At 56.4% G+C, this 25,520-nt stretch overlaps 1 protein-coding gene across 2 annotated transcripts in view; it reads left to right on the forward strand.

Annotated features, from left to right (window-relative positions):
* ABCA3 (ATP binding cassette subfamily A member 3) overlaps positions 1–25,520 on the forward strand; it is a 31,184-nt gene that overhangs the window by 258 nt on the left and 5,406 nt on the right. For both annotated transcript variants that reach the window (XR_003571853.1, XM_027889613.1), the window contains exons 2-26: positions 4,415–4,516; positions 7,193–7,457; positions 8,282–8,409; positions 8,526–8,691; positions 10,955–11,214; positions 11,907–12,023; positions 12,517–12,637; positions 13,469–13,642; positions 14,262–14,443; positions 15,591–15,737; positions 16,048–16,177; positions 16,885–17,039; positions 17,761–17,916; positions 18,207–18,417; positions 18,698–18,848; positions 19,529–19,627; positions 19,791–19,983; positions 20,801–21,104; positions 21,583–21,856; positions 22,811–23,015; positions 23,505–23,724; positions 23,959–24,117; positions 24,555–24,727; positions 25,014–25,148; positions 25,277–25,471. Coding sequence is in view for 1 of the 2 variants with exons in the window: in XM_027889613.1 (XP_027745414.1) it covers positions 4,463–4,516; positions 7,193–7,457; positions 8,282–8,409; positions 8,526–8,691; positions 10,955–11,214; positions 11,907–12,023; positions 12,517–12,637; positions 13,469–13,642; positions 14,262–14,443; positions 15,591–15,737; positions 16,048–16,177; positions 16,885–17,039; positions 17,761–17,916; positions 18,207–18,417; positions 18,698–18,848; positions 19,529–19,627; positions 19,791–19,983; positions 20,801–21,104; positions 21,583–21,856; positions 22,811–23,015; positions 23,505–23,724; positions 23,959–24,117; positions 24,555–24,727; positions 25,014–25,148; positions 25,277–25,471 (4,374 nt within the window). In the remaining variant the exon portion in view is untranslated. The remainder of the gene's footprint in view (positions 1–4,414; positions 4,517–7,192; positions 7,458–8,281; positions 8,410–8,525; positions 8,692–10,954; positions 11,215–11,906; positions 12,024–12,516; positions 12,638–13,468; positions 13,643–14,261; positions 14,444–15,590; positions 15,738–16,047; positions 16,178–16,884; positions 17,040–17,760; positions 17,917–18,206; positions 18,418–18,697; positions 18,849–19,528; positions 19,628–19,790; positions 19,984–20,800; positions 21,105–21,582; positions 21,857–22,810; positions 23,016–23,504; positions 23,725–23,958; positions 24,118–24,554; positions 24,728–25,013; positions 25,149–25,276; positions 25,472–25,520) is intronic.

Below are 25,520 nucleotides of genomic sequence, written 5' to 3' on the forward strand. Positions count from 1 at the left end.
GCTGGCTCCTGCGTGGGGCCCGGCCCGCGCGGCGCGGGAGATGCTCGGCCGCGCTCGGTACCCGCGACCCGCCGGCACCCCGGGGGACACGGGTCAGCCCTCCCCGGGCAGGGACACGGGGGCTGCGGGCATCGAGGGGACACCTGCTGGCCCCGCTGCGCCCCGGGGACCCGCACCGAGCGAGTACCGACCCCTCGGTATGGGAAAGTCGCTCATGTCAAGACAGACACTGAGGGGCTGGAGCGTTTCCAGGGAAGGGAACGGAGCTGGGAAGGGGCTGGAGCAGCAGGAGCAGCTGAGGGAGCTGGGGGGGCTCAGCCTGGAGAAAAGGATGCTCAGGGGGGACCATCTCGCTCTCCGCAACTCCCTGACAGGAGAGGAAAGCCGGCGGGGTTCGGTGCCTTCTCCCAGGGAACAAGGGATAGGACCAGAGGAAACGGTCTCAAGTTGCACCAGGAGATGTTTATGTTGGATATTGGGGAAATTTCTTCCCCTAAAGGGTGGTCAGGCACTGGCACAGGTTGCCCAGGGCAGTGGTGGACTCCCCATCCCTGGAGGGGTTTAAAAAACAAGTAGAAGGGATCCCCCCTCCCTGGACAGGGACACGAGAAACCCAGTTGTTGGGCTCCAGACCTTGTTCTTTTGTTAAATCCGTGATGCCACTGAATTTGGAGAGTTTGCTTTTTTACAGGCAATTACAAACTCGCTGGGCAAACCAGTGCCGGTGTTCTTAGGGGAAAGGGTTTGACCAGCTCTTGCAGCAGCTTTGTCCCCCTTCTCCTGCTGCTGCCCCAGCACAAAGGCTGTTACAGACTCAGCCCTGGAGCCCGTTAGGCTCCCCGTGCCCACGGACCCCCCATGTGCCCCACTGCGGTATAGCAGCCCACAAAACAGCCCCTCATTCTGCAAACAGGACCCACCCCAGCGCTGTTGGTGTTTACTTCTTTGTTTTGAGGCCTGAAGTTCCTGTCTGGGGAAAGCCGGATCTGTAGGGCACTGGGAGTTGGGTTTGCAGAGGGCTGCGAGGTCACTGGGAGCTCGGTCCCTGCAGCACCCAGCACCTCGCTGGGCTTGCAGCCTCCTAGAAAGTTTTATTGCTGTTTGTACAACCAAGGTGAGGTTTTTATGGTCTGGCTGTTTTGTGACTCCCACATCTCTGTGAACGGTGAGAGGGAGAAAACACCCCAGCAAGAGAGTGGCTGGTCTGGTGGCTGCTGGCCCTGATTGCTCATTGCAGGACCAGGGGCCTTCTGGATGTGCCCGTGTCGGAAATCACTTGCTCTTCCTGCAAACACCAGCCATAAAAAGTGGCTGCTCATGCTTTTAATTTCCAACACAAACACTGCAGGGAGCAGAGAGGCATTTCCTGCTCCGGTGGCAGTGTGGAAACCCCACAGGGGCTGAGCCCTCGCCAGGGGTGCGATGCCACCACCCCAGGGCACTGGGGCACTGCGTGCTCCTCGCAGGGCCGTGGAGGTGGAGGCACCCGCAGGGTCTGCAGCTTGTCCCCTGGGGGTGACCTGGGGCCTCTGCAAACCGGCAGGAAAAACGCTGGTTTTATATAAAAAAAGGCACCGTCTGCCATTTCCAGGGCTTGTTTCTATGGGAACGGGACATCAGAAGAGCAGGGATGCGGCGTGTGCTCTAAAATAACTGCCAGCTCCCGGGAGCACGTGGCCTTTGCTCGGCCCGCCCGGCCCTTTCCGCTGAGAAGGCGGCCAGGCACGGCCAGCTCCCGGCTGGAAGTGGGTCAGGAGGTGGGATGCTGGGGCCTTGATCCCTGCCGATCCTCAGCCTGTCGTCCTCTAAATCCACCGGCAGGAGAGCTCCGGTCCCACTGGCAGCTGGTGCTGCCACGTTACCCGGCACAGCTCGGCACTGCGGCAGGGGCTGGGGGCTCCAGGTGGTGAGCACCACGCTGGTACCCACCCAGGCAGGGTACAGGCAGGCAGGAGGCTTTCCTTCCTCAGTGCCCTCCCTGGGGATGGCCAGGACGAGTCCACGGTCACACAGTTAGTAGACTCTTCCTCCTGCCGCAGTCAGGCGTGGAGAGCAGGGTATTTCCAGTGAGGGGGAGAGGAACTAGGTTGTTCTCCCAGAAGCTGGTGGTGATCGTCTCTCTCTTCCCCGGGTCTTTGTCTGTGCCTCTTTCTGGGAAATTCAGTCTCATCTCATAGCGCTGAGTTCAGGCGGGAGCATCTCTGGAGGGGACAGCCCGACCTGCTGCCGTGTGTCCTGTGAGGCACCAGGGCCATCCATCGTCAGCCGTCGGTGCACAGCATGGACCCTGGGCCCTGCCTGAGCTGCCTCTGCTCATGGGCATCTCGGGGCTGAGCCAGGCAGCACCTTCCAAAACAGGCTTTCTCTTTTGGGTTGAAAAAAAAAAAATCATTTCTGTGGGTGCCCAGAGCCTGACCATATCTGCTCTCCAGTCCAGTAAGAGTAGCCCTGTTGTAACTGTGCTTCTTCGTCCTCTCACCCTCCGGCGAGTGAAAGCTCCAGAACAAGTTTTCTTGGAACACTTAAAAACTTGGAAAACATTTATTGGCAGTAACGGGGTTTTCTGTCTCTGCGTAGTGTTTGTGTTGCCCAAGAGCTGCTTGACATTTTCCCAGCAGAGCACCGGCCCTGAGGGCAGCGTAAGACCCGCGGGGGCGGCCGGGGGGGCAGATTGCGTTGGAGGGCGCGGTGGAGTGAGCAGGATTTAGGATCTCTGCGAGGGCAGCACCCAGCTCCAGCCTGAACTGCCACGGCCATCCTCTTTAAAGTGAGCCAAAACTTTGATTCCCTTGGCTGCTCTGAGCTCCCTTCACGGGGGTGCGTGGGGAAGGTTTCTGCTCCTGGAGGGCTCATTCGGAGGCGTGTGGGGTGCTGCTCTGTGTGGGGTATGGGCATGTGTGGGGCTGGGGGACCTGCTGAGGGATCCTGTGGCAGAGTGTGGGCAGTTCTGCTTGGGCACGAGTGGACCAGAGGTCAGCTGGAGACACGGCACTTTGGGATGAGCTTTACCAAGTCGCTTTTGCTGTTCCTTTCCCACTTGCGGGGGCTCTGCTGGACTTCTCTGGGCTGCAGCAGCAGATCTCTTCTGCTTTTTCCTGCCTGGAGGAAGATCCTCGAACACAGATGTCCCTGCTGTTGTGGGAATCTGTCTTCTGCTCGTGGAGTGGCAAAGAGAAGGTGGTATTGAGAGAACTGAGAACACGCCTGAATTTGGGCTGGGGCTGGGAAGGTGTGTGCCAGGGCAGGAGAAGGCTCCTGGAGGGCTCGAGGAGCTGATGGCAGAGGGCAGGTGAGGTGGGTGGGTGTTGCTGTGCCCATAGCCCTCCGTGGGTGTCAGCCTGCTCTTGCTGCTCACCCTGTGTTCACTGTCACTGCTCCGGGAGCTGAGGTGGGGCTGGGCCACCAACCTCCCCTGCTCTTACTGTGGCACCTGCTGAGGTTGGTGGGTGCTGACTGCATCCAAGGAGCCAATACCATCCCAGCCAGGGCTGGAAAACGTGCTGTGGAGCATCTGCCAGGGCGTTGCTGGTGGGTTACGTGTCCGTCCTTGTCCCTGTGGTAGCTTTCAGTGCTGCCAGGCTTTGGAGCTGACCCCAGCAGGCGCCTGCTCGGTGGGCACTGCCAAGATCCAGGTTGGCCCTGTTGGAATTTGCCGTGCTCAGGGCCTGGGGCTGCTTGGCAGGGATGCCCCATGTCCAGCACCACGGGCAGGAGGCTCTGAGAGTGCCAGGGCTGCCTCTTCCTCCTCAATGCCGTGCTCCAAGCCTGAAATCCCAGCCCATCTCCTGGTGGGACAGCAGTGCTCCGTCAGGAAATGCCGCTGCAAATGGAGACAGAAACAACTTGGAGCGATGGCAGATGCTTCCCGAGAGGGGGAGGAGGCGGTGGACTGTCCTCAAGCACAGACCTTCCCTTGCACTTCCCTGCCCTTTTCTGATCCTCGCCTCTCCAAGGCGAGTTTCTGCTGGGAAAGCACCAAGAACGTAGCAGAACCAGCCCTTGACGTGGTAGGAGGTGGAGGCACAACTTGAAATCTTAACCCATCCCAAAATAATGGGCTGCCAGGGGTTTGATGGCCTTCCTTGGGCTGGTGTTTGCGGTTTTGTAACACTGTGCACCCACAGCTCAAGGAAAGCTGTTCCTGCCTGCTGCTGGGAAGGACCCTGATGCTTCCCTCTCTGGGAACAGCCATGCCAGAAACCACAGGCTCTGGCTCTAAAGGGTCAGTAGGGGCCCTTGGAGAGAGAACACTGTGCTTATTTTGCCTTGTTTGGGGCCAAGCCAGCTGCTGTGACACCAGGCTGGAAGCAGGGAGCTGCCCTGGGGCTGGATGGGATGCTGGATGCAGGATGCTGCCCTCCTGCCACCCATCTCCACCAGGTCCTGGCACTCACAGCTCTCTCCTCTCTTCCAGGGTCCTGCGGAGCGGCGGTGGTGGCGCTGGGCCCCTTCTGATGGGAGGATGGTTGTTCTCAGGCAGTTTAGGCTGCTTCTCTGGAAGAACTACATCCTGCAGGTAAGGCTGGCACCGTGCTCGGGGGCTGCCTCTGACACCGCTAATCAGGGGTGTATCACAGCTTGCCTGGGGTCTGGCTCCTCCAGCAAACCTCCCCCACGCGCCCAGGGGATCTCTTGGGGGAAAACTGGGTTATTTGTGCCTGTGGTGTTGTCCTGCTTTTGTGTCGGGAGGTAGGGGCAGGGCTGTGTGCTCGGTTTCCCCGTGCCCAACATCCCCCTGCTGTGCCCTGGCCATGAGCTCAGCTCCCCTTCTCCCGGGACAGGATAAGCCACGTACCACCCTCTGGCAGTGCCGCTGCCTCCAAACCCGCCAGGGCCCTGGGCTTTTCTTTCCCCCTCCATTACTCTCAGAAGCAGCTTTTAGGGTTCTTAAAAATATGAAGCTGCTCCCAGCGCTCCTCCCTGCACGGCAGCCGCTTGGTGCTGAGGGATTTTGGGAGCTTGGTGCCGGCTGTGTCCCGCTGGCCCTCCCTGGCCGTGGCCGCAGCGCCTTTAAGTGGATGTTCCTGGGCGGATCTGCGGCTCCGCCGGGACCCGCAGCCAGCCCTGGCACAGCGCGGCGGAAGAGGAGGGAGCAGAGGTGGCTGCAGCCCGGCTTTGCTCTTCCAATCACCCTTCTGCAGCTCAGCACGGCGCTGCTGTAAAAATAAACCAAAGGAAGAGGGAAGGGCTGGCTGGGCCCGACCTCCCCGCAGGCACGGAGCAGGGAGCAGGGCTGGGAGGGGACCGACACCGGCAGCAGGGATGATTTGCTCTGTGATGGCCAGGCCTGCAACCCCCCCTGCCGCAGGACAGTCCCCCATCCCCTCTGCATGGCAATAGCATCGTTTTCTGGGTGTGCCCCGAGGCGGGGGCTTGTTTCGACGTGTTTTCCAAGGTCACAAGCTGACTCAGGTCTGCTGTGCCGGGATGCATCCATAAATCCTGCTCCCAAGCCACTCTTGTGCTGCTGAGGGGACAATGCTGGGACACGTGGCTCGCCTGGAGCTGGGGCAGCCCCGGCCAGGCGGAGGTGGTGATTACAGATGAGTGTTCCTGTCACCTCTGGAATACACGGCTTAGATGATTCCTGGCAGGGCTGGTGGATGTGTATTAGCCTGCAAGTTGAGGGGGGCAGGGAGTTATAAAACCATCAGGCAGTCTACAGTGTCTGCTTTTACGAGAGCGTGGCTGTTGGAAAAGCTCCTTTTTCCCTGCCTGCCCAGAACAGGCTGCTCCTCCCACGGGAAGCCCCAAGAGGAGCTTTTGGCTTTGGCAGTGGGTGCTGACAGCCAGGGTGATGGCAGTGTGGCTTTACACCCCTGTACCCCTCCTGACAAACCATCCAAGGGCCTGTTCACCCTGGCTGCTGTAGGGCTGTCTCTCTTCCTGGGATGGCTGGGCTGTGCTCAGGGCTGTGATTCATGCCCCACTGGAGACTGTGCCCACCTGAGCCTGCCCACGTGCTGATCTCAGTTGCTGAGACAGCAAAGATGTGAGAATAAAACTTGGTGCTCCTTTTTACAGTCTGGCAGAAGGGAGGTGGAAAATCCCTGTGTCTTGTAAAGCCTGAATTAACCAGAACCCTCAGAAGAGGTTAATGCTGCTGCTTCTGCTCTGGGCACATCCTCTGAGTGAGCAGAGTGAATCCCTGTGGCCAGGGACGTCTCTGGGCTGTCACTGCCCTGGCTGAGGCTGGGAGTGCTGTGCTGCTCTTGTGCCTGGGCCAGCTCAGTTTGCAGGAGGGAATCACAGAATCCCAGAATGGTTTCAGTTGGAAGGGATCATCTCATTACAACCCCCTGCCATGGGCAGTGACACCTTCCACTAGATCACGACTAGGTGATCCCAGTTCCTCTGGGATGAACAGTTTTAAATGCTAATTAACCTGTGTTGGATGCTAATGAACATGCATTGGTGGTGTGTGTTATCAGCTCGAGGGAATTTGGGAATTTTGCGGGAGGGGTGACCCTGGGGGAAGCACTGGAGGGTCATGCTCTGGCACAGCTGCCTGAGTTCTACTCTCTGAGCTTGAGTTCGTTGTCCAGTTGCTTGAACCTCAATTAAAAAAAATAATGAGCCACCATGTGTAGTGCAGGCAGGGCTTGGGGTGCAGGCTGAGCCCATGGGTATTCTTGCTGTGCTGCAGTGATCCCAATCCTGTAGCCAGAGGCTCTGCCAGGCCTCATCCTGGGATGCAGATCCCATATTCTGCTGCCTGCAGCTGCTCAACTCCAGCAGGAAAAGCTTCACTGGCTCCAGCAGTGTTGCTGCACTTGACAGAGCCCCAGGGCACAGGGAAAGGGCAAACAACCAGCTGGGATTGTTCAACCTGGCAGTATGGTGGGAAAGGCTCTAATGGAGGGTGGTCTGAGCCAGGGAGGTGCTGAGGGGAGGGGACACTGAAGGATGTAGGAACCAGTGCTGCATCATTCCGGGGCTCTGGAAAAACCCAGGTTGTGAAACCTTGTGGAATGCAAGATGCTACTGCTTACTGGTGTTCCCATGCCCTGAGCCTGTTACTGTGCTGATCTACCTTCTGTGTTTCCATCTTCTTTTTTCTCTCTTTAAATCTATATATATACATGTAGGTATCTATGTATAGGTAGGTAACTGTGATAGATATCTGTATAAAGGTACGTGGTGTATTTTCTGTACTTCCCTCTGTGTTTGTCTCTCTTTCCCTGCCCTGCAGAAGCGGCAGATCCTGGTGACCCTCATCGAGGTGTGCCTGCCACTGCTCTTCGCCGCCATCCTGATCGCGCTGCGGCACCGGGTGCACTCCGTGAGCCACCCCAACGCCACCCTCTACCCCACCGAGTCCGTGGATGACCTGCCCAGCTTCTTCTCCTCCCGGCACCCCGGCAATCCCTGGGAGCTGGCCTATGTCCCCTCCAACAGCAGCGCCGTCCGCAGCATCGCCGAGGCGGTGGAGAGAGCGCTGCCCATCAACATTAGAGGTGAGCAGGGCCAGGGCTGCTCCTTCCTCCCCAGAAATTCCTAGGAATTGTTACTCTGAGCCACCTGGTCTACTGGAAGGTTCCCTGCCTTTTGCAGGGGGGGTGGAAAGATATGAGCTTTAGCATTTGTTCCAACCCAAACCATTCCATAGTTCTGTGATTAGGAAGAAATTCTCCCCTGTGAGGGTGGTCAGGCTCTGGCACAGGTTGCCCAGAAAAGCTGTGGCCCCATCCCTGGAAGTGTCCAAGGCCGTGTTGGACAGGGCTTGGGTTCACCTGGTGTAGTGGAAGGTGTCCCTGCCCATGGCAGTGATGGTCTCTAAGGTCTTCCATCCCAAACTATTCTATTACTCTGATTCTAAATCCTGATGCTCTGTTCCTAGGACACATAATTTTTTTCAGAACTTCAAGGCAATGGTTTGATTTTTTTCTTATTTTTCACTAAAACAGCAAGATTTTGGGTTGATTTTTGGTGGCTTTTTTTGCAGTTTCCACCTACAAAAATGTTGCCCTAAAATAGTTAAAGGAAGTGGCTGGCGCTTCCCTGAGAAGGAATATTTTTGGAAATCTTGAGGCACAGAAAATTTCAGCACTTGGTGTTCCAAAGTGTTAGGATTTTCGCTGGAGGAGCTGACTCCTGCTCTCAAACAGGAGGAATGTCTGCATGCCCAGGGTACAGTTCCAGCATCCCATGTGACTCTGTGTCTGCAGCAGGCACAGAGCATCCCTCGTGTCCTGGACCAAGTAGTCCTGATGGCTGAGCATCAATCCACGGTGTGTTGCCGTGCCTTGTTCCTGCATCTCCACGTTTTCCCTCTCCACAGCTCAGGGCTTTGCCTCAGAGAAGGACTTTGAGGATTATGTGAGGCTGGACAACCGCTCTGGCAGCGTCCTGGCCGCCGTGGTGTTCCGGCACCACTTCCCGCAGAGCACGGCCCCGCTGCCCCTGCAGGTGAGTGCCTGGGGACCAGGGGTGTGGGGACACCCCCGGGGTCACCCGTGTGCCCCACCCGTGTGCCCCACCCGTGTGTCCCACCCGTGTGTCCCACCCCCACGTGCTCCCTGCAGGTGGAGTACGAGCTGCGCTTCAAGTACAGCCCCCGGAACGCGCCGCGGAGCGAGCAGACGGGGCTCAACCCCAACCTGGACCGCGACTGGCACACCAGTTACCTGTTCCCGCTCTTCCAGCTGCCCGGGCCGCGAGAGGCCAAGTTTGCCGATGGAGGGACACCAGGTGAGGTCACCCCCGCTCTGGGGCATGACCAGGGACAGGGGGGTCACCTGCCAGGCACTGCTCAGCCCCTGCCAGGGTGTCACCGAGGCTCTGAGCCTTTGAAGAAATAGATTAAATTTAAAAAGGAATTAAATTCAATGAATTATAACGAACTATTTATTTATATTTGTGCCAGTATTATGTTTAGAGAATAGCTAATTTTAATATGCACTATAATAATATGCAGAATATACAATATACCCTATATAATATATAACATGTAATATAATATATAATATAGTATATTACAATATTAGATATAAAATATAATTTCACATATATTTTATATATAATATAATATTATATGTTATATATAAGTACAAGCCAAACAAATATTTATTTATACTTATATAAATAGTAAATTTATATAAATAGTAAATTTATATAAATACAGGCAAGTAATTCAATAATCATGTATATAGGTATTTATATTAAATTTTTATAAATGTGTGTGTAAATCTATATAAATACAAAAATAATTAAATTCTTATATATTTATATGGGCCTTTATATTCAATTTCTGTCAGTGCGTACATAAATAATTCATCAAATAATGACATATTTAAAAATAGGTATATTAAAATATTAGTTAAATTATTAAGTATTTAATGATTCATCATATATTTGATTTTTATGTTTATATTTTTCTCATATTTTTATTAATTATTTAAATTTGATTTTAAACTAATTTTATATATTAAAATTATTCTTTATAATTCAAATATTATTTAAATATATTCACACTTTTTTAATATTTATCATATATATTCTTTATTTCAATTTTATCCTGTGACTTCACAGGCACTGTTGGCCTCTGGGCACCTCTGCTCAACAGGGCTGGACGAGAATAAGTTTTAACGCACATGAATTGTTTTAAAATTTAATTTTTTTCCCATTTCTAATTTAATGGAAGTTTTATTCCACGATCCAGACTGCCCGGTGTTTATTGTGCTGTTTAAGCCCTTGAAAAGTAAATAGGGCATTTCTGTGGTTTGAGATGTTTAAGGGCAGCCAAACCACTGGCAGAGCAGGAGCCAGAGGGCTGGCTTAGGACTGGCTTTGTTGGGAGCCACGCCTGCGGTGGCAGAGGGGGCATTTCCCCCAGTGGGGTTTCTCCCTTCATCCATATCCAGGGAGAGTGAGAGTGTGAGGAAGTGGGCAAACAGGTTTTGCTCCCAGTGTGTAAATAAACCTGAGCCCCAGAGTGTTTGCTCAGTAAATGAGTTCATATCAAACGCTGTTCCCGATCTCATATTCCCACTTTTATCTCCTCTCTTGGGGTCATTGTAACCAAGTGACTTTCAAAATGCTCATTTCGGGTTTTGTAAGAGAATTTGAGTTCTTCAGGTAACACCTGGCAGCAATCCCTCTTAAAAATAAACTATTTTAAGTTTATTTTTTTATTTAAAGCTGTGTCAGGGCAGGCTCAGGTTGGATCTCAGGGAAAGGTCCTTCCCCCAGAGGGTGGTTGGCACTGAACAGGCTCCCCAGGGCAGTGGGCACAGCCCCAAGGCTGCCAGAGCTGCAGGAGGGTTTGGATGATCCTCTGGGGCACGGGGTGTGACTCTTGGGGATGGGCCTGTGCAGGGCTAGGAATTGGACTGGTTGATCCTTGTGGGTCCCGTCCAGCTTGGGAGATTCCCTGATTCTATTGGGAAATGAAAATTTTTTTCAATGTTTTCTAATGTACAAAAATTTAAGCCCCATGTGTGAGTCACAGGGTATGTCCTTCCCTCCTGCAGCCTGTGGAGTATCCTGTATTCCTTTGGTTTACAAAGAAAAAGGGACCAGACACAAGCTCAGTGACTTGTGGTGGTTGATGGTGACGGAGAATTTCCCCCTTATAAAACCACAACCATGCTGCAGGACATGGTGTAAACTGAGTTTTCCTTCCAGCTCCTTCTAAGTGATGTTTATGAGAGAGAGTGGTTTGGTCTAGTGGAGAGTGTCCCTGGGCTAGTGGAAGGTGGTATAAGGTGGTAGAATGAGATGAGCTTTAAGGGCCCTTCCAACCCAAACCATTCTGTGATTCTGTGAATTGCTGTCCGTCCTTCCCCAGCCCCTCTGTGTCTGCAGGGCTGTGTCCTAGTGATGCTTTTCTTGCTTTTCCTCCACACTGCACTTCTGGTCGCTGTTCCTCTTCCCAAGCAATCCTTCCCTCAAGGGCTGTTCTCCCTCTGGGCCCCAGAGCTGTGTGTACTCCTGTGTGGTCCTTGCCGTGCAGGTTATCTCCGGGAGGGTTTCCTGGCGGTGCAGCACGCCGTGGACAGGGCCATCATGCAGTACCACGCCAGTGCCAGCTCTGCCAGCCTGCTGGACAACATCACAGTGGTGGTGCAGCGCTTCCCCTTCCCCGCCTACGTCAACGACCTGTTCCTCCTGGCCATCCAGAACCAGCTGCCGCTGCTGCTCATGCTCAGCTTCACCTACACCTCGCTCAACATCGTCCGCGCCGTCGTCCACGAGAAGGAGAAGAAGCTGAAGGTGAGCAGTGGGACGTCTGGGTGCTTCCCTCCCTCTGTTTCCCAATGGATGATGCCTTTAAATTAGGAACAAAATCCCCATTGGGTTCGGAGCCAGTGCAGGAGGTGGGGATGGCAGTGGATTAACGAGCCCCAGGGAGGAATGCTGCTAATCCTGCTGCTGGGATGAGACTTGGCTCTCCTCGCTGTGCAGCTGAGGGTGCTGGCCCACAGGGGTGGTGTTTCTGCTGGGCTGGGAGAGAGGGCAACACTTGTGGGTTTCAGAGTTTGTGGATTCAGGAGTTCAGTGTGTGGGAAGGAAGATTTTTGTTCTCTTGAGTGCAGAGCCCCGTGTGTGTGTGTGTGCTGTGGGGGTGGCTGGGGCTCAACTGTGTGGTTGCACCAACAGGGCTTGGCTTCCCCCAGGCCCTGGGTGTCCTGCCTGCTGCTGGGTGGCCCTGGTGGCACTGCTGGCACCCTGCTGTGGGTTTGGGCTCAGCTTGTCTCTCTGGGGACATGTTCAGTGGTGGTGGCAGCCCTGTCCAGGGAGGGGGGGACGCCATGCCCGGCTGGTGGCTGTGCAGGGACCACCCTGGTGGCACCTGGGGCTGCCACCTCCTCACTTATGCCACGGGGCAGAGCCACCTCCAGGTCACCCCAGCCATGCCCAGGGAGCATGGGAGCAGCCCTGGGTGACACTGTGACCTCCCACAGGAGTACATGCACATGATGGGCCTCAGCAACTGGTTGCACTGGAGTGCCTGGTTCCTCATGTTCTTCCTCTTCCTCCTGGTGTCCGTGTTCTTCGTCACCGTGCTCTTCTGTGTCAAGGTGAGTGTCTGTCCCCAGGCCACGAGCTCTGTGCTGGCAAGGCACAGGGGTGACAGGGCTGCTCTGTCCTCCTGGTGTCCCAGGGCTCCTCCAAAGGCTGGAGTTGGCCTTTCCAGAGCGAGGTGGGCAGTGCTGCCCCACAGCTCTGTTCATGGCAGGGGGGACTCCCTCAGAGGGAGTTCCCATGGACACGCAGAGCAAGACCACCCTCCCACAGCCCTTGGAGAGACTTGGATTCTTCCCTCCACATGTGCCCACACCGTGGGAAGCAGGAGGGAGCTGCTTGGGTGCTGGCCAGGGTGTCCCCTGCCCTTTAGGCCACTTGTCACATGAGGGCCAGATGTATTTCCTTCCTCTGGAGTGGTCTGGGAGTTTCTGGGTGTTCTCACCCGTCTCAGTTTGTCTCTAACCCTTGGAGACCATGGGGTCTGGGCTGCCTGCACATGGTGCAGTCCTGGCTGGCTCTGGAGTGACCCCATTGATTCTCTGGCAGGTGAGCGAGCAGGGAGCGGTGCTCACCAACAGTGACCCCACGCTGGTGTTCACCTTCCTCGCCATCTTCTCCATCTCCTCCATCTCCTTCAACTTCATGGTGAGCACCTTCTTCTCGCGAGGTGAGTCCCTCCCTGGTCCCTCCTTGTGTTACTGATCCCTTCCACATGTGGAGGGGAGGGGCCTTTCTTCCCGTTTTTGGCTGCCTTTGTCCCACAGTGGGTGGGAAGGGATGTGGGTGCTGTTGTTTCCCAAAGCAGAGCAGGTCCAGAGGAGGCTACAAAGATGCTCCAAGGGCTGGAGCCCCTCTGCTCTGGAGCCAGGCTGGGAGAGCTGGGGGTGTTCATTCTGAAGAAGAGAAAGCTCCAAGGAGACCTGAGAGCCCCTGGCAGGGCCTAAAGGTGCTCCAGGAGAGCTGGAGAGGGACAGGACAGGGGGGAATGGCTTTGAGTTGAAATAGGGAAGATTTAATTTGGGTATTAGGAAGAAATTGTTGGGTGTGAGGGTGGGCAGGCCCTGGCACAGGTTGCCCAGAGCAGCTGTGGCTGCCCCATCCCTGGAAATGTCCAAGGCCAGGTTGGACAGGGCTTGGATTCACCTGTTGTAGAGAAAGGTGTCCCTGCCCATGGCAGGGGGTTGGGAATGAGATGATTTTTGAGGTCCATTCCAAACTCAAACCATTCAAGCTCATGCCTTAAGGCCTCATGCTGCTGTCTCGGGCCCAGGACACTGTTCTCTGGGGTGGGCAGGGGCTCCTGCCGCTGCCACCATGGCATCGGGAGCCAGGTGTGGCTCCTACCTTGCTGTGGGACATGGGCTTGTCCTCATCCTGTCTCCATGTACCCAGCCTTTGTGCCACAGGCTGGAATCTCCCTGGATGGAAAGCTGGTGAGGATACTGGGTGACATCACCGAGTTATTGACGTTTTCCCTCCTGCTCTTCCCTGCTGGCAGCAAACGTCGCCGCTGCCGCTGGCGGCTTCCTCTACTTCTTCTCCTACATCCCCTACTTCTTCATCTCGCCCCGCTACGACCTGATGTCCCACAGCCAGAAGCTGGCATCCTGCCTCATCTCCAATGTGGCCATGGCCATGGGGGCACAGCTCATCGGCATGTTTGAAGGGAAAGGTGAGCAGTGCCATCTGTTCCTGGGGAGGGAACATCCTGTCCCTGGGGAGAGGAGTCAGCCTGATTTTATGATGGGATGAGACCGGCTTGGTGGAAAGACATCGGGGAGAAGCACTTTCCTGCTCCTAAGGAGAGCAGCAGGGGGAATTGCTGATTGCTCCCACACCAGGGGAGCCCCTGTGCTGTGCAAAAAACCATCATCACTTCAGTTACCAAAGGAATTCTGTTCTAATGGATGGGAACCATTGCATTTCCTCCTTCCTGATATGTATCTTTAATTTCTTTAATTAATGAGCCTTCTGTTGGTTCCAGCAGAGCCATTCATTTATGATGTGCTGGCAGTAGATCAGTGGCTGTGGTGGCAGAGGGGCGATGCTGGAGAAGGGATCATTTCATCCCAGGCAGTGGCAGAGAACAGGGTGGAAGGAGCATGTTGGGGTGGGGAACCTCAGGGTGTCAGTACCTCTTTTCCCTCCACGCACAGAAGGGATTGTAGAGCCCTGAAGGTGCTCCTCGTTACAGAGCAGGGATCTGGGAGAGGGGATGCTCTCTGCCAGTCCTGGACAAGCCTGTGTCCCACTGGGGATGCAGAGGTGGCAGTGCCCCGTGTGCCTTGCAGGGACTGGCATCCAGTGGAGGGACCTCATGAAGCCTGTCAGCGTCGATGACAACTTCACCTTGGCCCAGGTGCTGGGGATGCTGCTGCTGGACTCGGTGCTCTATGGGCTGGTGGCCTGGTACGTGGAGGCCGTGTTCCCCGGGGAGTACGGCGTGCCACAGCCCTGGTACTTCTTCCTGACGGTGAGCTCTGCTTACACCCCTTCCCTGGGCTCCAGGGGCGTCGTTTGGGGACGGTCACCACTTCTGTGCCATGCAGTGGGCTGGCCTGATGTATGAGAGTGGCACCATCTGGCCTCCAAAGTCACAGGGGCTGCTGCATGTCCTGGCTGGAGGCTGATGTGGGTGTATTTTTTTACTGCCTGTGAAGGTCGTCTTGGCTTTAAATCTTTGTCCTGACACTTCCTGGCATGCAGGGTGTTGTTAAATGTCTCCATGCCCAGGCGAAGGCATTGGAGAGAAACCTCGAGAGTGAGCAACCAGATCCAGTCATCTGACACCCCCCTGAGCGCTGCCACCCACTGCCAGCCCCCACGTGCCAGGGGGTGGGTGATGACTGTCACCTTGTCAGCTGAGCCGCCCTCGCTCTGCCAGCCAAACGCTCGGTGTCACCGTCAGCAGCTGCAGCCGTGGTGGGCACTGTGGAGAGCGACACAATCCCTTTGGATCCTGTGGATGGATCCCCTGTTGTTTGATAGAGAGGCTTTTCCTCCTCCCCTCTAAATTCCTTATCCCGGCATGGTTTCACTCCAGCATCTCAATCCCTCTCGCAGCCAGGCCAGGGGAGCAGAGATGCAGCCGCCTGCCAGAAGCTGATTTGGCATCCAGGAGTTGTTGAATTGTTACTTCCACAGGGATTTAAGGTCCCAAACACTTAATTTCATTCCCAGAGAGCCAGATCAAAGGGGGAAAAGGCTGTAACTGCAGCAGGTGGACTCCAGGCTGTTTGTATTTAGTGCTTCAGGGGTTTTGGAGGGGGTGATCGTCCCTCTCAAGGGCTCTCCTGGGCAAGGTGCTTCTGCCTGAGTGATTTTACTTCTCGTTGAAATACTGACCTTTTCCATGGGGATGAAGAGGGGGGCAAAGCTGCTCTGTAACCACAGGCAGTCCTGCTGTAAGGGAGAGAGGAGGGAAGGAGGCAAGGCAGGAGGATCTGTCTCATCCTGTCTGCCCTGCCTGCTGAAGATGTGCTGGTTGGCAATTCCCAGACTGAGGAGAGTGGCCTGGAAGATCCCTGGGAGGTGTCTGTGGGAGAGGAGGGTGAGCAAGGCTGAGGAGAAAGGATGGGCTCTGCCTGTGCCTGAGTTCTCTTTCTCCCTTCCTCCATCAGCCCTCGTACTGGTGTGGGCGGCCCAGGACTGTCGTGGGGAAAGAGAAGGAGGAGGAGGAGGACCCTGAGAAGGCCCTGAAGAGTCAGTACATTGAGGAGGAGCCTGCTGACCTCGTGTCAGGCATCAAAATAAAGCACCTTTCCAAGGTACCCACTGCCCAGCAGGGCACAAACACACCGTAATGTTGGGTTTGTAAAATCTGCTGCCTGCTGGGGGCAGGGGGTAAGGCTGTTCTCAGAGCTGGCTGCATTTTGTGGTGGACTGAAGTGCTGGGTACTTACAGGTGCAGTGACATCTGCATTTAACCTGTTGACATCTGAATTTAACCTGAATTAGAGCTGTTGTCTACTGCAACACCCTGTGAGCATCCCAGTGGATGCTGGGTGGAGCTGAGCAGGTGGATCCCAGAGCACTTGCCTGGAGTGCAGCATCAGCTCATTAATGTGATCTCTGCAGGTCTTCAAAGTGGGAAACAAGACAAAAGAGGCAGTCAAGGACCTGACAGTGAACATGTACGAAGGGCAGATCACTGTCCTGTTGGGACACAACGGTGCTGGGAAGACCACCACCCTGTCCATGCTCACAGGTAGAGCATCCCGCTGTGCCACTGGTGTGGGGCAGGGAAGGGCTGATGGCTTGGCCCTCAAAGAGAAGCTGAACCTCATCTCTGAGGCTGGGGAGGGGTTTTTGCTCTTCCCTGGAGCACCTTTGGTTTGCTGAGCTGTTGGCCAGGTGTGCTGGGGTAGTGAGAGGGAAATGGAGGGAGCACGGCGGGTCCCTGCTCAGCCCTGTACAAGATTGGGATCAGCTAGTGGGGGAAATGACAGCCAGACTTGGTGCTGGAGAGCCCTGAGAAGGCATCAGACCCACTCTAGGATGGCTTTCTATAGGCTTGATAAGACTTTTGCCATGATAAGGCAGATAAGGTAGAACTAACTGGTCTTTGTCACCCCTGAGCTGCTGAGCTCCAGGATGCCCATTTTGGCACGGTGGAGACGGTGACCTCTGATGGTTCTCTCTGTTGCTCTGAGCTGTTTCTGACAGCTCAGGGGGTTCATGGAACCTTCCTCTGCCCGGCTCAGAGCCAGGTGTGTTCCTTGCTGCACTGCCAGGTCCACATCCCACCTCTGGGTGCCACACAGCCCACCCTGGGGGTGGAGGAAGCTGTTGTACCCCAGCTTGAGCAGGAGACAGGTTTGCTCCGATTTTTGGCAGAAAGCTGCATGTGTGGGGGGATGCTCTGTGCCTCGGGGGTTATCCTGAGCCCTGAGGTTATCCTCTCTCCCCTGGCAGGGCTGCACTCCCCCACGAGTGGCCAGGCCTACATCAACGGCTACGAGATCTCCCAGGACATGGTGCTGATCCGCCGCAGCCTCGGGCTGTGCCCCCAGCACGATGTGCTCTTCGACAACATGACGGTGGAAGAGCACCTGCATTTCTATGCTGGGGTGAGTGTGGCACTGGGGGGGCAGCCAGGCCTGGAGGAGGCCACAGGAATGGTCAGAGGGTGGAACCCCTCTGCTCTGGAGCCAGGCTGGGAGAGCTGGGGGGGTTCACCTGGAGAAGAGAAGGCTCCAGGGAGACCTGAGAGCCCCTCCCAGGACCTAAAGGGGCTCCAGGAGAGCTGGAGAGGAACTTTGGACAAGGACCTGGAGTGACAGGACAAGGGGGAATGGCTTCCCGCTGCCAGAGGGCAGGGTTAGATGGGATTTTGGGAAGGAATTGTTGGCTGTGAGGGTGGGCAGGCCCTGGCACAGGTTGCCCGGAGAAGCTGTGGCTGCCCCTGGATCCCTGGGAGTGTCCGAGGCCAGGTTGGACAGGGCTTGGAGCAACCTGGGCTGGTGGAAGGTGTCCCTGACCATGGCAGGGAGTGGGACTGGATGAGCTTTAATGCCCCTTCCAACCCAAACCATTCTGTGATAAGCAGAACAGCCCTTGCCTCCTCCTCCCACCTCATCTGCAGGCAGGAGCTCCCTGCTTGGCTGAGGGAGGAGTGGAGGGTCACTGGCAGCAGGGCTATGTGGAAAACCCCACACCAGCTGTGCCAGCTCCTTCAGGGGTGGGCAGGAGCCCATCTCTGCTTCCCCACTTTCCCCCCTGGGTGTGGAGGATGGAGTGTGGTGGGACTTGGTGGACCTGGGCTTAACTCTCCCTTCCCCCATGTGGCAGCTGAAGGGATACCCAGCCTCCAAGTGCCCCGAGGAGATCAACCACATCCTGAGGATCCTCAACCTGGAGGACAAGCGCCGCTCCCTCACCAAGGCTCTCTCTGGGGGAATGAAGCGCAAACTCTCCATCGGCATCGCCCTCATTGGGGACTCCAAGGCAAGCAGCTTCAGTGGGGTTCAGCTCAAACCTGGGGCCAGCACAGTGCTTGGGGTGGCTCTGAGGCTGTTCCTCACCTGTGGTGAGCCAGTGGGAGAAGCAGGGACGATGAGAGGGGGACGGGAGCACCCTCACAAAGGTGCCCTGGCGCTCTGCTGCCCTGGCAGCTGCCCCCCCAAACAAGATCATTGCTGCGAGGTCAAGGCTCCTCCTGGGCCCTGGGGTTGTCCCTCCTGCACTGCTGGGCCTCTCCCAGCCCTTCCTGACCTGCCCCCCTGTCCCGTGTGCAGGTGGTGATGCTGGATGAGCCGACGTCAGGGATGGACCCTGCCTCTCGCAGGGCCACGTGGGACCTCCTGCAGCAGCAGAGGAGCAACAGGACCATCCTGCTGACCACCCACTTCATGGACGAGGCAGACCTGCTGGGGGACCGCATCGCCATCATGGCCAAGGGCGAGCTGCAGTGCTGCGGCTCCTCGCTCTTCCTCAAGCGTAAATACGGTATGGGAGGAGCAGCAGGCTGTGCTCTGTGTCTGCTCCTTGCTAGGGAGGAACAGCATGAGGGCATAGGGCAGAGAGGGGACCTGTTGCTCCTTGTCTGATGGCTGGTTATTCTCCATCTGGCTGTTCTGCCTCTCCTGAGGCCCATCCCCACATCTGCTCCTGCATCGTGTCCATAGCCCAGGCAAAGTGTGCCTGAGCATCCCTGTCTCCAGCCCCTCCCCAGTCCAGGCTGGGCTGGGACTGACCCTCCTCTCCCTTCTCTCGTGGCTGTACCCAGGGGCAGGATATCACATGGTGATGGTGAAGGAGCCCTACTGCAACCTGGGGGAGATCTCCCGCCTCATCTGCCAGTACGTGCCCAACGCCACCATGGAGAGCAACGCTGGGGCAGAGCTGTCCTTCATCCTGCCCAAGGAGAGCACACACAGGTAACGCCACTGTCCCCTGCCTGGGGACCCTGGCTGGGTCCCCTTGTCTCCACACACTGGGACACACACTTATCTCCAGGCTGGGAGAGCTGAGGGGGTTCACCTGGAGAAGAGGAGGCTCCAGGGAGACCTGAGAGCCCCTTGCAGGGCCTAAAGGGGCTCCAGGAGAGCTGGAGAGGGACTGGGGACAAGGGCCTGGAGTGACAGGACAAGAGGGAATGGCTTTAAGCTGAAAAAGGGGAGATTCAGATTGGTTATTGGGAAGGAATTCTTCCCTGTGAGGGTGGGCAGGCCCTGGCACAGGTTGCCCAGAGAAGCTGTGGCTGCCCCTGGATCCCTGGAAGTGTCCAAGGCCAGGTTGGACAGGGCTTGAAGCAACCTGGGCTAGTGGAAGGTGTCCCTGCCCATGGCAGGAGGTTTGGAATGAGATGGTTTTTGAGGTCCATTCCAAACTCAAACCCTTCTGTGTTTCCATGATTCTGTGATAGCTGAAGCAAGAAAGAGCAACTGATGGAGTTCACAAGCTGCTTTTGGGGGCAGAGGGGTGCTCAGTGCCACAGGCAGCCCTGGAGGCGACTGTAAGACTTAAACCAGCTGCAGGGCTGATTCCCAGAGGGTCTGTACCCCTGAGTGCCCCCTCTCATGAGCATCAGTGTCTAACATCTCCCTTCTCCACTCAGGTTCGAGGCCCTGTTCACAGAGCTGGAGCACAGGCGGGAGGAGCTGGGCATCGCCAGCTACGGCGCCTCGGTCACCACCATGGAGGAGGTTTTCCTGAGGTAGGAATGAGGGATGACCCATCCCCCTGTGCTTTGGTGATGTCCTAACAGCTGCTTGGGGCACAGGTTGGGTTTTGCTGCCTCGGGTTTGGTTTCCTCAGCTCAGAACAGCTTGATCCGGCCTGGGCTTGTATTGCATCACCTGCTGTCCCTCCTGGCGCAGGGTTGGGAAGCTGGTGGACTCCAGCATGGATATCCAGGCCATCCAGCTGCCTGCTCTCCAGTACCAGCACGAGAGACGCTCCAACGACTGGGCCATGGATGATTCGAGCAGCCTGAGTGGCATGACGGACATGACGGACGACAGCGGGGCGCTCATCACCGAGGACTGCTCCAGCATCAAGCTCAACACCGGGGTGAGCACTGGTGGGGCACTGCAGCAGGAACAGGGAGGGGGCTTGTGAAGAGGGTTTGGAGCAGGGTTACCAGGTAGAGCCTCCCCCATGGCTGGTCTCATGGCACGTGGCTTGAAATTGGAAAATCAAGCTGAAATCTGTGTTGTTGGGTCAAATGATTTTTAGGGTTGGGGGGATTGGTCACTGCTATCCTCTTTGTGGTAATCTTGGCGTCTACAGAATTGCTCTTCAGGGTACGCCAGGTGGTCTAAAGTGGCTTTCACCTGCCGTTGCTCCATCGCTGGAGTTGAAAATCCATCTTCCTTCCCTCGCTAGGCTTGTGTCCCAGATCCCACGCAACCCTTCATACCCCGCTGCCTCTGTGTCTGTGATAAATATCCCTTGTCTTCTCAAGGGCACATCTCAAAGGCAGAGGGGGAGAAGGATGTTGCAGGGTTTGAAAAGCAGAGAAAGTGCTGGCAGGGGCTGGGCTGGGCATTCCTGACCGCTCAGCAGCAACCGCCCCACAGTAATCCTCTTTGTGAACCTTAAATGCTGGGAGGTGGAGGAAGGTAAAGGTCATGGCTGATGCTGCTTTTAACACCTGAGATCCCAAAGTGGCTGTGTCTCCTTCAGAAGCCGGGGAGTCGGATGTGCTGGAGCCAGGCAGCTGCCCTGCTAATCCTTTGACAGGCTTGGCTGAGAGCAGACCCTGCTGCAGGCTGGAGGGGTGCATGCAGGATGGGGGGTGGTTTTGGGGTCGCTTCCCCATCAGCTGCGTGGGGTGACGTGTCCACAGCCGGCAGGGCTGGCCTTGACCTGACCTCTCCCCTGGCAGTTCTACCTGTGCTGCCAGCAGTTCTATGCCATGTTCATGAAGCGAGCCATGTACAGCTGGCGCAACTGGAAGATGGTGGCGGCGCAGTTCCTGGTGCCTCTCATCTTCACTGCCTTCGCCCTCATCGTGGCCAAGACCTTCCCAGGCCCGCGGGACTCGTCCCAGCTGCGGCTGACACTGGAGCCCTACGGCCAGACCGTCGTGCCTTTCTCGGTGCCGGGCGGCGCGGGGCTATCCCAGAGGCTGGCGGAGCAGTACGTGGAGCTGCTGGATGCTCAGCGCCAGTCGCCGCTGGAGGTGCTGGGTGAGGGCTCAGGGACCGCCCATGGAGCAGGGGGAGCCGCTGGTGCAGGTGGTTTAGGTCCGAGCCGTGGCGTATCCGATGCGTTGCCGTGTATCCGCTCCTGTGGGGGTGTCCCAGCGTTGGCAAGACCCCTCCTCACCTGAGCGGCGGAGCTGCCTTCTCCAGAACCCTTTTTGAGGCCACTGGAACAGGCTGCCCAGGGCAGCGGTCACAGCCCCAAACCTGGCAGAGCTCAAGGAGTGTTTGGACAACACTCTCGGGGATTGTTGTGGGATTGTTGGGGTGTCCTGTGCAGGGACAGGAGTTGGACCTGATGGATCCCCATAGATCCCTTCCAACTAGGAGATTCCATGGATCTGTGTTTCTGTGATCAGGTCTAGGGTGGGCCACCAGGGCTGGGGTGCCTGGGGTCTTTTCCAGTTGGCCCCAGTTAATCCTCCTGTGATGGACTTGCTCCTGACAGCGGTGTGTTTGGCAGGTGGGCTGGAGGAGTACCTCATCTCACGGGCCTCCGAGGAAGGGGGGGCCTTCAACGAGCACTACATCGCAGCCGCCTCCTTCGAGGGGGCCGGGAACCGCACGGTGGTGACGGCGCTCTTCAACAACCAGGCCTACCACTCCCCGGCCACCGCCCTCATGCTGGCTGACAACGCTGTCCTCAGGGTGCTGGCGGGCCCCAACGCCTCCATCACCGTCACCAACTACCCCCAGCCCCGCAACATCACCGAGAAGGCCAAGGACCAGCTCATGGAGTATGTGTGATGGCACAGCGCTCACCTTCCTGCTGGGGCCCGTGGCTCCTGTGGGTGCTGGGTGGCTTGGTTGTACTGGGGTCAGTGGAGGTTGTACTGGGGCCAGGCTGGAGCTTCTCAGACCCAAATGTAGCTGTGATTACACTCAGGAGGTCAAAGGAACAAAGCTGTGGAGGTGACTTACCTGTCTGAGCTTGTCAGCCACATCACCCCACAGACACGTCTCAGAGGTTGGGGTATTCCCCTCGAGATACTGGTTGGGGTTGGTTTTCCCTGGGAGCTCAGAGCAGGGGGGCTGTGTGGCTGTCCACTTCACAAAATCCCACATCCAGGGTCTCTGAACCTCTTCTGTTCAGAGAGACCATGCATGGGACCTCTCCAGGGCAGGGTGAAGGTTTGTGGTGGGCTGTGCAGGGTGGGCTGTGTCTGGGAGATGCTCGTCTCACTGGGGTATTTATTTGGCATGCTGGGGGAGCATAGCCAGCTTCTTCTAGCTTCTGACTTCTTCCAGCTGCTTCTCCTCTGCAAGAAGCCTGGTGTGGGTGTGCTGGCCACAGCTTCCTCATGAGGGGCAGCAGAGGGGCAGCACCAATATCTGCTCTCTGTGACCAGTGACAGGAACCGAGGGAATGGCTGGAGCTGTGTCAGGGCAGGATTAGGCTGGACATCAGGAAGAGGTTCTTTCCCCAGAGGGTGGTCAGATACTGGAACAGGCTCCCCAGGACAGTGGGCACAGCTCCAAACCTGTCAGAGCTCAAGGAGTGTTTGGACAATGCTCTCAGGCACAGGGTGGGATTGTTGGGGTGTCCCGTGCAGGTCCAGGAGTTGGACTTGATGATCCTTGTGCGTCCCTTACCTTGGGATGTTCTGTGATTCTGTGCCATCCCTGTGTGGCCTCAGCGTTGGTTTCCCGAGGTGTCCCTGCCCTCACCTCTGTCCCCTCTGTCCCCACAGAGGCCAGACTGGGTTTGCCATTGCCATCAACCTGCTGTACGGGATGGCCTCTCTCGCCAGCACCTTCGCGCTGCTGCTGGTCAGCGAGCGGGCCATCAAGGCCAAGCACGTCCAGTTCGTCAGCGGCGTCTACGTGGTCAACTTCTGGCTTTCTGCCTTGCTCTGGGACATCATCAACTTCCTCATCCCTTGTGCTCTGATGCTGGTGAGTTGCCCTGATGCCCTCCCTGTTGGTGGGAGCGCTGGTGCTGCTCTTCTGGGATGTGTGTGGGTGCAGGGAAAAGGATGAGGCCACTGGTGTTGTCTCAGTAGAAAGGACCAGCAAGAAAGCTGTCCCTTGGTCCTGCTGGGAACTGAGGCCAGCCAGCTGGGGCAGTTGACTGCAGCCTCTGGCACCTGCATACTTGGCTATGGGCACTAGGAAATGTTAAATCCATTGGAGCTTGGAGAGGAATTTCCCACATCTGCCCTTCTGCATCCCAGTCTGCAGAAAGGGCTTCCCTGGGGGCAAGCCCAGGCTGCTGGTAGGACCCATCCCTGGGGGCAAGCCCAGGCTGCTGGTAGGACCCATCCCTGAGGGATTCTCTGGGTCAGTGCAGTGCTGCTGTTACCCCAGTCCCTGCACTGCTGGGACAAGGAGATGTCGCTTGAGGTTAACCCAAACGTGCGTTCTCCCCACACTGCTGTGCCCCAGGTGATCTTCCAAGCCTTTGATGTGCAAGCCTTCACCCAAGACAACCACCTCGTTGATGTGATGCTGATCTTCCTCCTTTATGGCTGGGCCATCATCCCCCTCATGTACCTCCTCAGCTTCTTCTTCTCAGTGGCAGCCACGGCCTACACCCGACTCACCATCTTCAACATCCTGTCGGGCACCGCCACATTCCTCGCTGTCACCATCATGAGCATCCCAGGTGGGTCACTGCCCTCTGTACCTGCCCAGCCATCACCAGGAAGGTCCAACCCCCAAGGGAACTCTGTCACCCCAGGGCTGTCCCCACACTGGCAGTAAAACCCTTCAACAGTCCATTCCCACCCATTAAACGTGATAAAATATGTTTGGTTTCTTTCTGAACTTGGCAGTATCAGTGTCTTTCTCCCAACCCAGCCACCTCCAATCAGCTGATCTTCCTGTGCTCCTCTTTCAGAGCTGGGCTTGGTGGATCTCTCCAAAACCCTGGACAAAGTCTTCCTTGTCTTACCCAATTACTGCTTGGGCCAGTGCATCAGTGACTTCTACCAGAACTACGAGTTCATTCAGTTCTGCACCTCCTCTGTTGAAGCCATTTTCATCTGCAAGGCCTTCAGTGAGTCTCCCCGTGTTGGTCCTCACCTGGCCAACCCACCATGGCCACACTGGGGGTCTCTGTGGGGTGGGTGGTGGAGCTGAGCAGGGGAGTAGCCCCAGGTACCATTTTAAAGCAAAAACTGGGCAGTGTTTGACACTCATAGGTGATCCAATTAAGGAATCTTTTCCTTACTCATGATTTGGAGGAAAATGAGGGCTAGGGAAAGTTTCATAGGCAAGTTAAAAAATCCCAGGATTAGTGTCCTCTGCATATCTCCTGCCAGATCCCTTCCAGACCCAAATCCTCTTGTGGGAAGTGTTGGAAAGAGCTATGGGCAGGAGAGGATGGAGAGGAGTCTGGCAAACCCTTGGGCTCACAGCTTCCTCTGAAGCTTATCTGCTCCTCCCCTGAGTGTGGATTGATCCAGGTGTTGATTTTGTTCCATCCCTCCTCAGATATCAGTTATCAGATGAACTACTTTTCCTGGGAGACGCCTGGGATCGGGCGATACCTGACCTCCTTGGCCGTCCAGGGTTTCTCCTTCCTCTTCCTCCTCTTCCTCATCGAGACAAACCTTCTCTGGAGACTGAGAACTCTGGTCTGTGGCATCTGCAGGCGGCGGAAATGGGTGAGCAGAGGGCACGTGGGAGGGAGCAGTGAGGGGCCCTCCCAGCCCAGCCCAGGAGTCCATGTGAGCTGGAGGCAGGCCTTCTTCACCCGAATCATCTTCCCAGGGAGCATCGCTGGAGCAGGTTGCTCGGAGGGGCTGAGTTTATGGGTTGGGAAAGGGAGTGAGGCATCCCCAGAGGTGGCTGATGGAAGGGATGGGTCCTGCTGGGGTTGGGGACACTGGAGGAACCCATTTGTCCCCCAGCAGACAGGTGACACAGGGTGTGTCTTCCCCGTGTGTTCAGGTGGCACTGCTGAACCGGGTGTCTGTGCTGCCAGAGGACAGGGACGTGGCAGACGAGAGGAAGAAGGTCTTAGAGTCGCCACCAGAACTGCTGTCATCTCTCAGCAGCCCTCTGGTCATCAAGGAGCTCACCAAGGTGAGAAGAACGTGTCCCTGAGCATCCTGCTGCCAGCTGAGCTGTGTCCTCCTGGGGCTGGCAAAACCACCCCTTGCCTTGCCGTGCCATCAGGTGGTGACATGTGGCTTTGGGTTTGTCCCCACCAGGTCTATGACAGCCAGGAGTCCCTGCTGGCAGTGGACAGGATCTCCTTGGCCGTCAGCAAAGGGGAATGCTTTGGCCTCCTTGGCTTCAATGGAGCAGGCAAAACCACCACCTTCAAGATGCTGACTGGTGACGAGAGCATCACGTCAGGGGACGCCTTTGTGGATGGGCACAGCATCCTGGCCAACATCAAGAAGGTACCGAGGGCTGCAGGGGCAGAGGGCAGTGTTGCAGACAGTCCTGTGC

Source organism: Empidonax traillii, unplaced genomic scaffold (assembly GCF_003031625.1).
Source record: "Empidonax traillii isolate 1590-97213 ecotype Southwest subspecies unplaced genomic scaffold, ASM303162v1 scaffold267:size678996, whole genome shotgun sequence".
NCBI classification, from domain to species: Eukaryota; Metazoa; Chordata; class Aves; order Passeriformes; family Tyrannidae; genus Empidonax; species Empidonax traillii.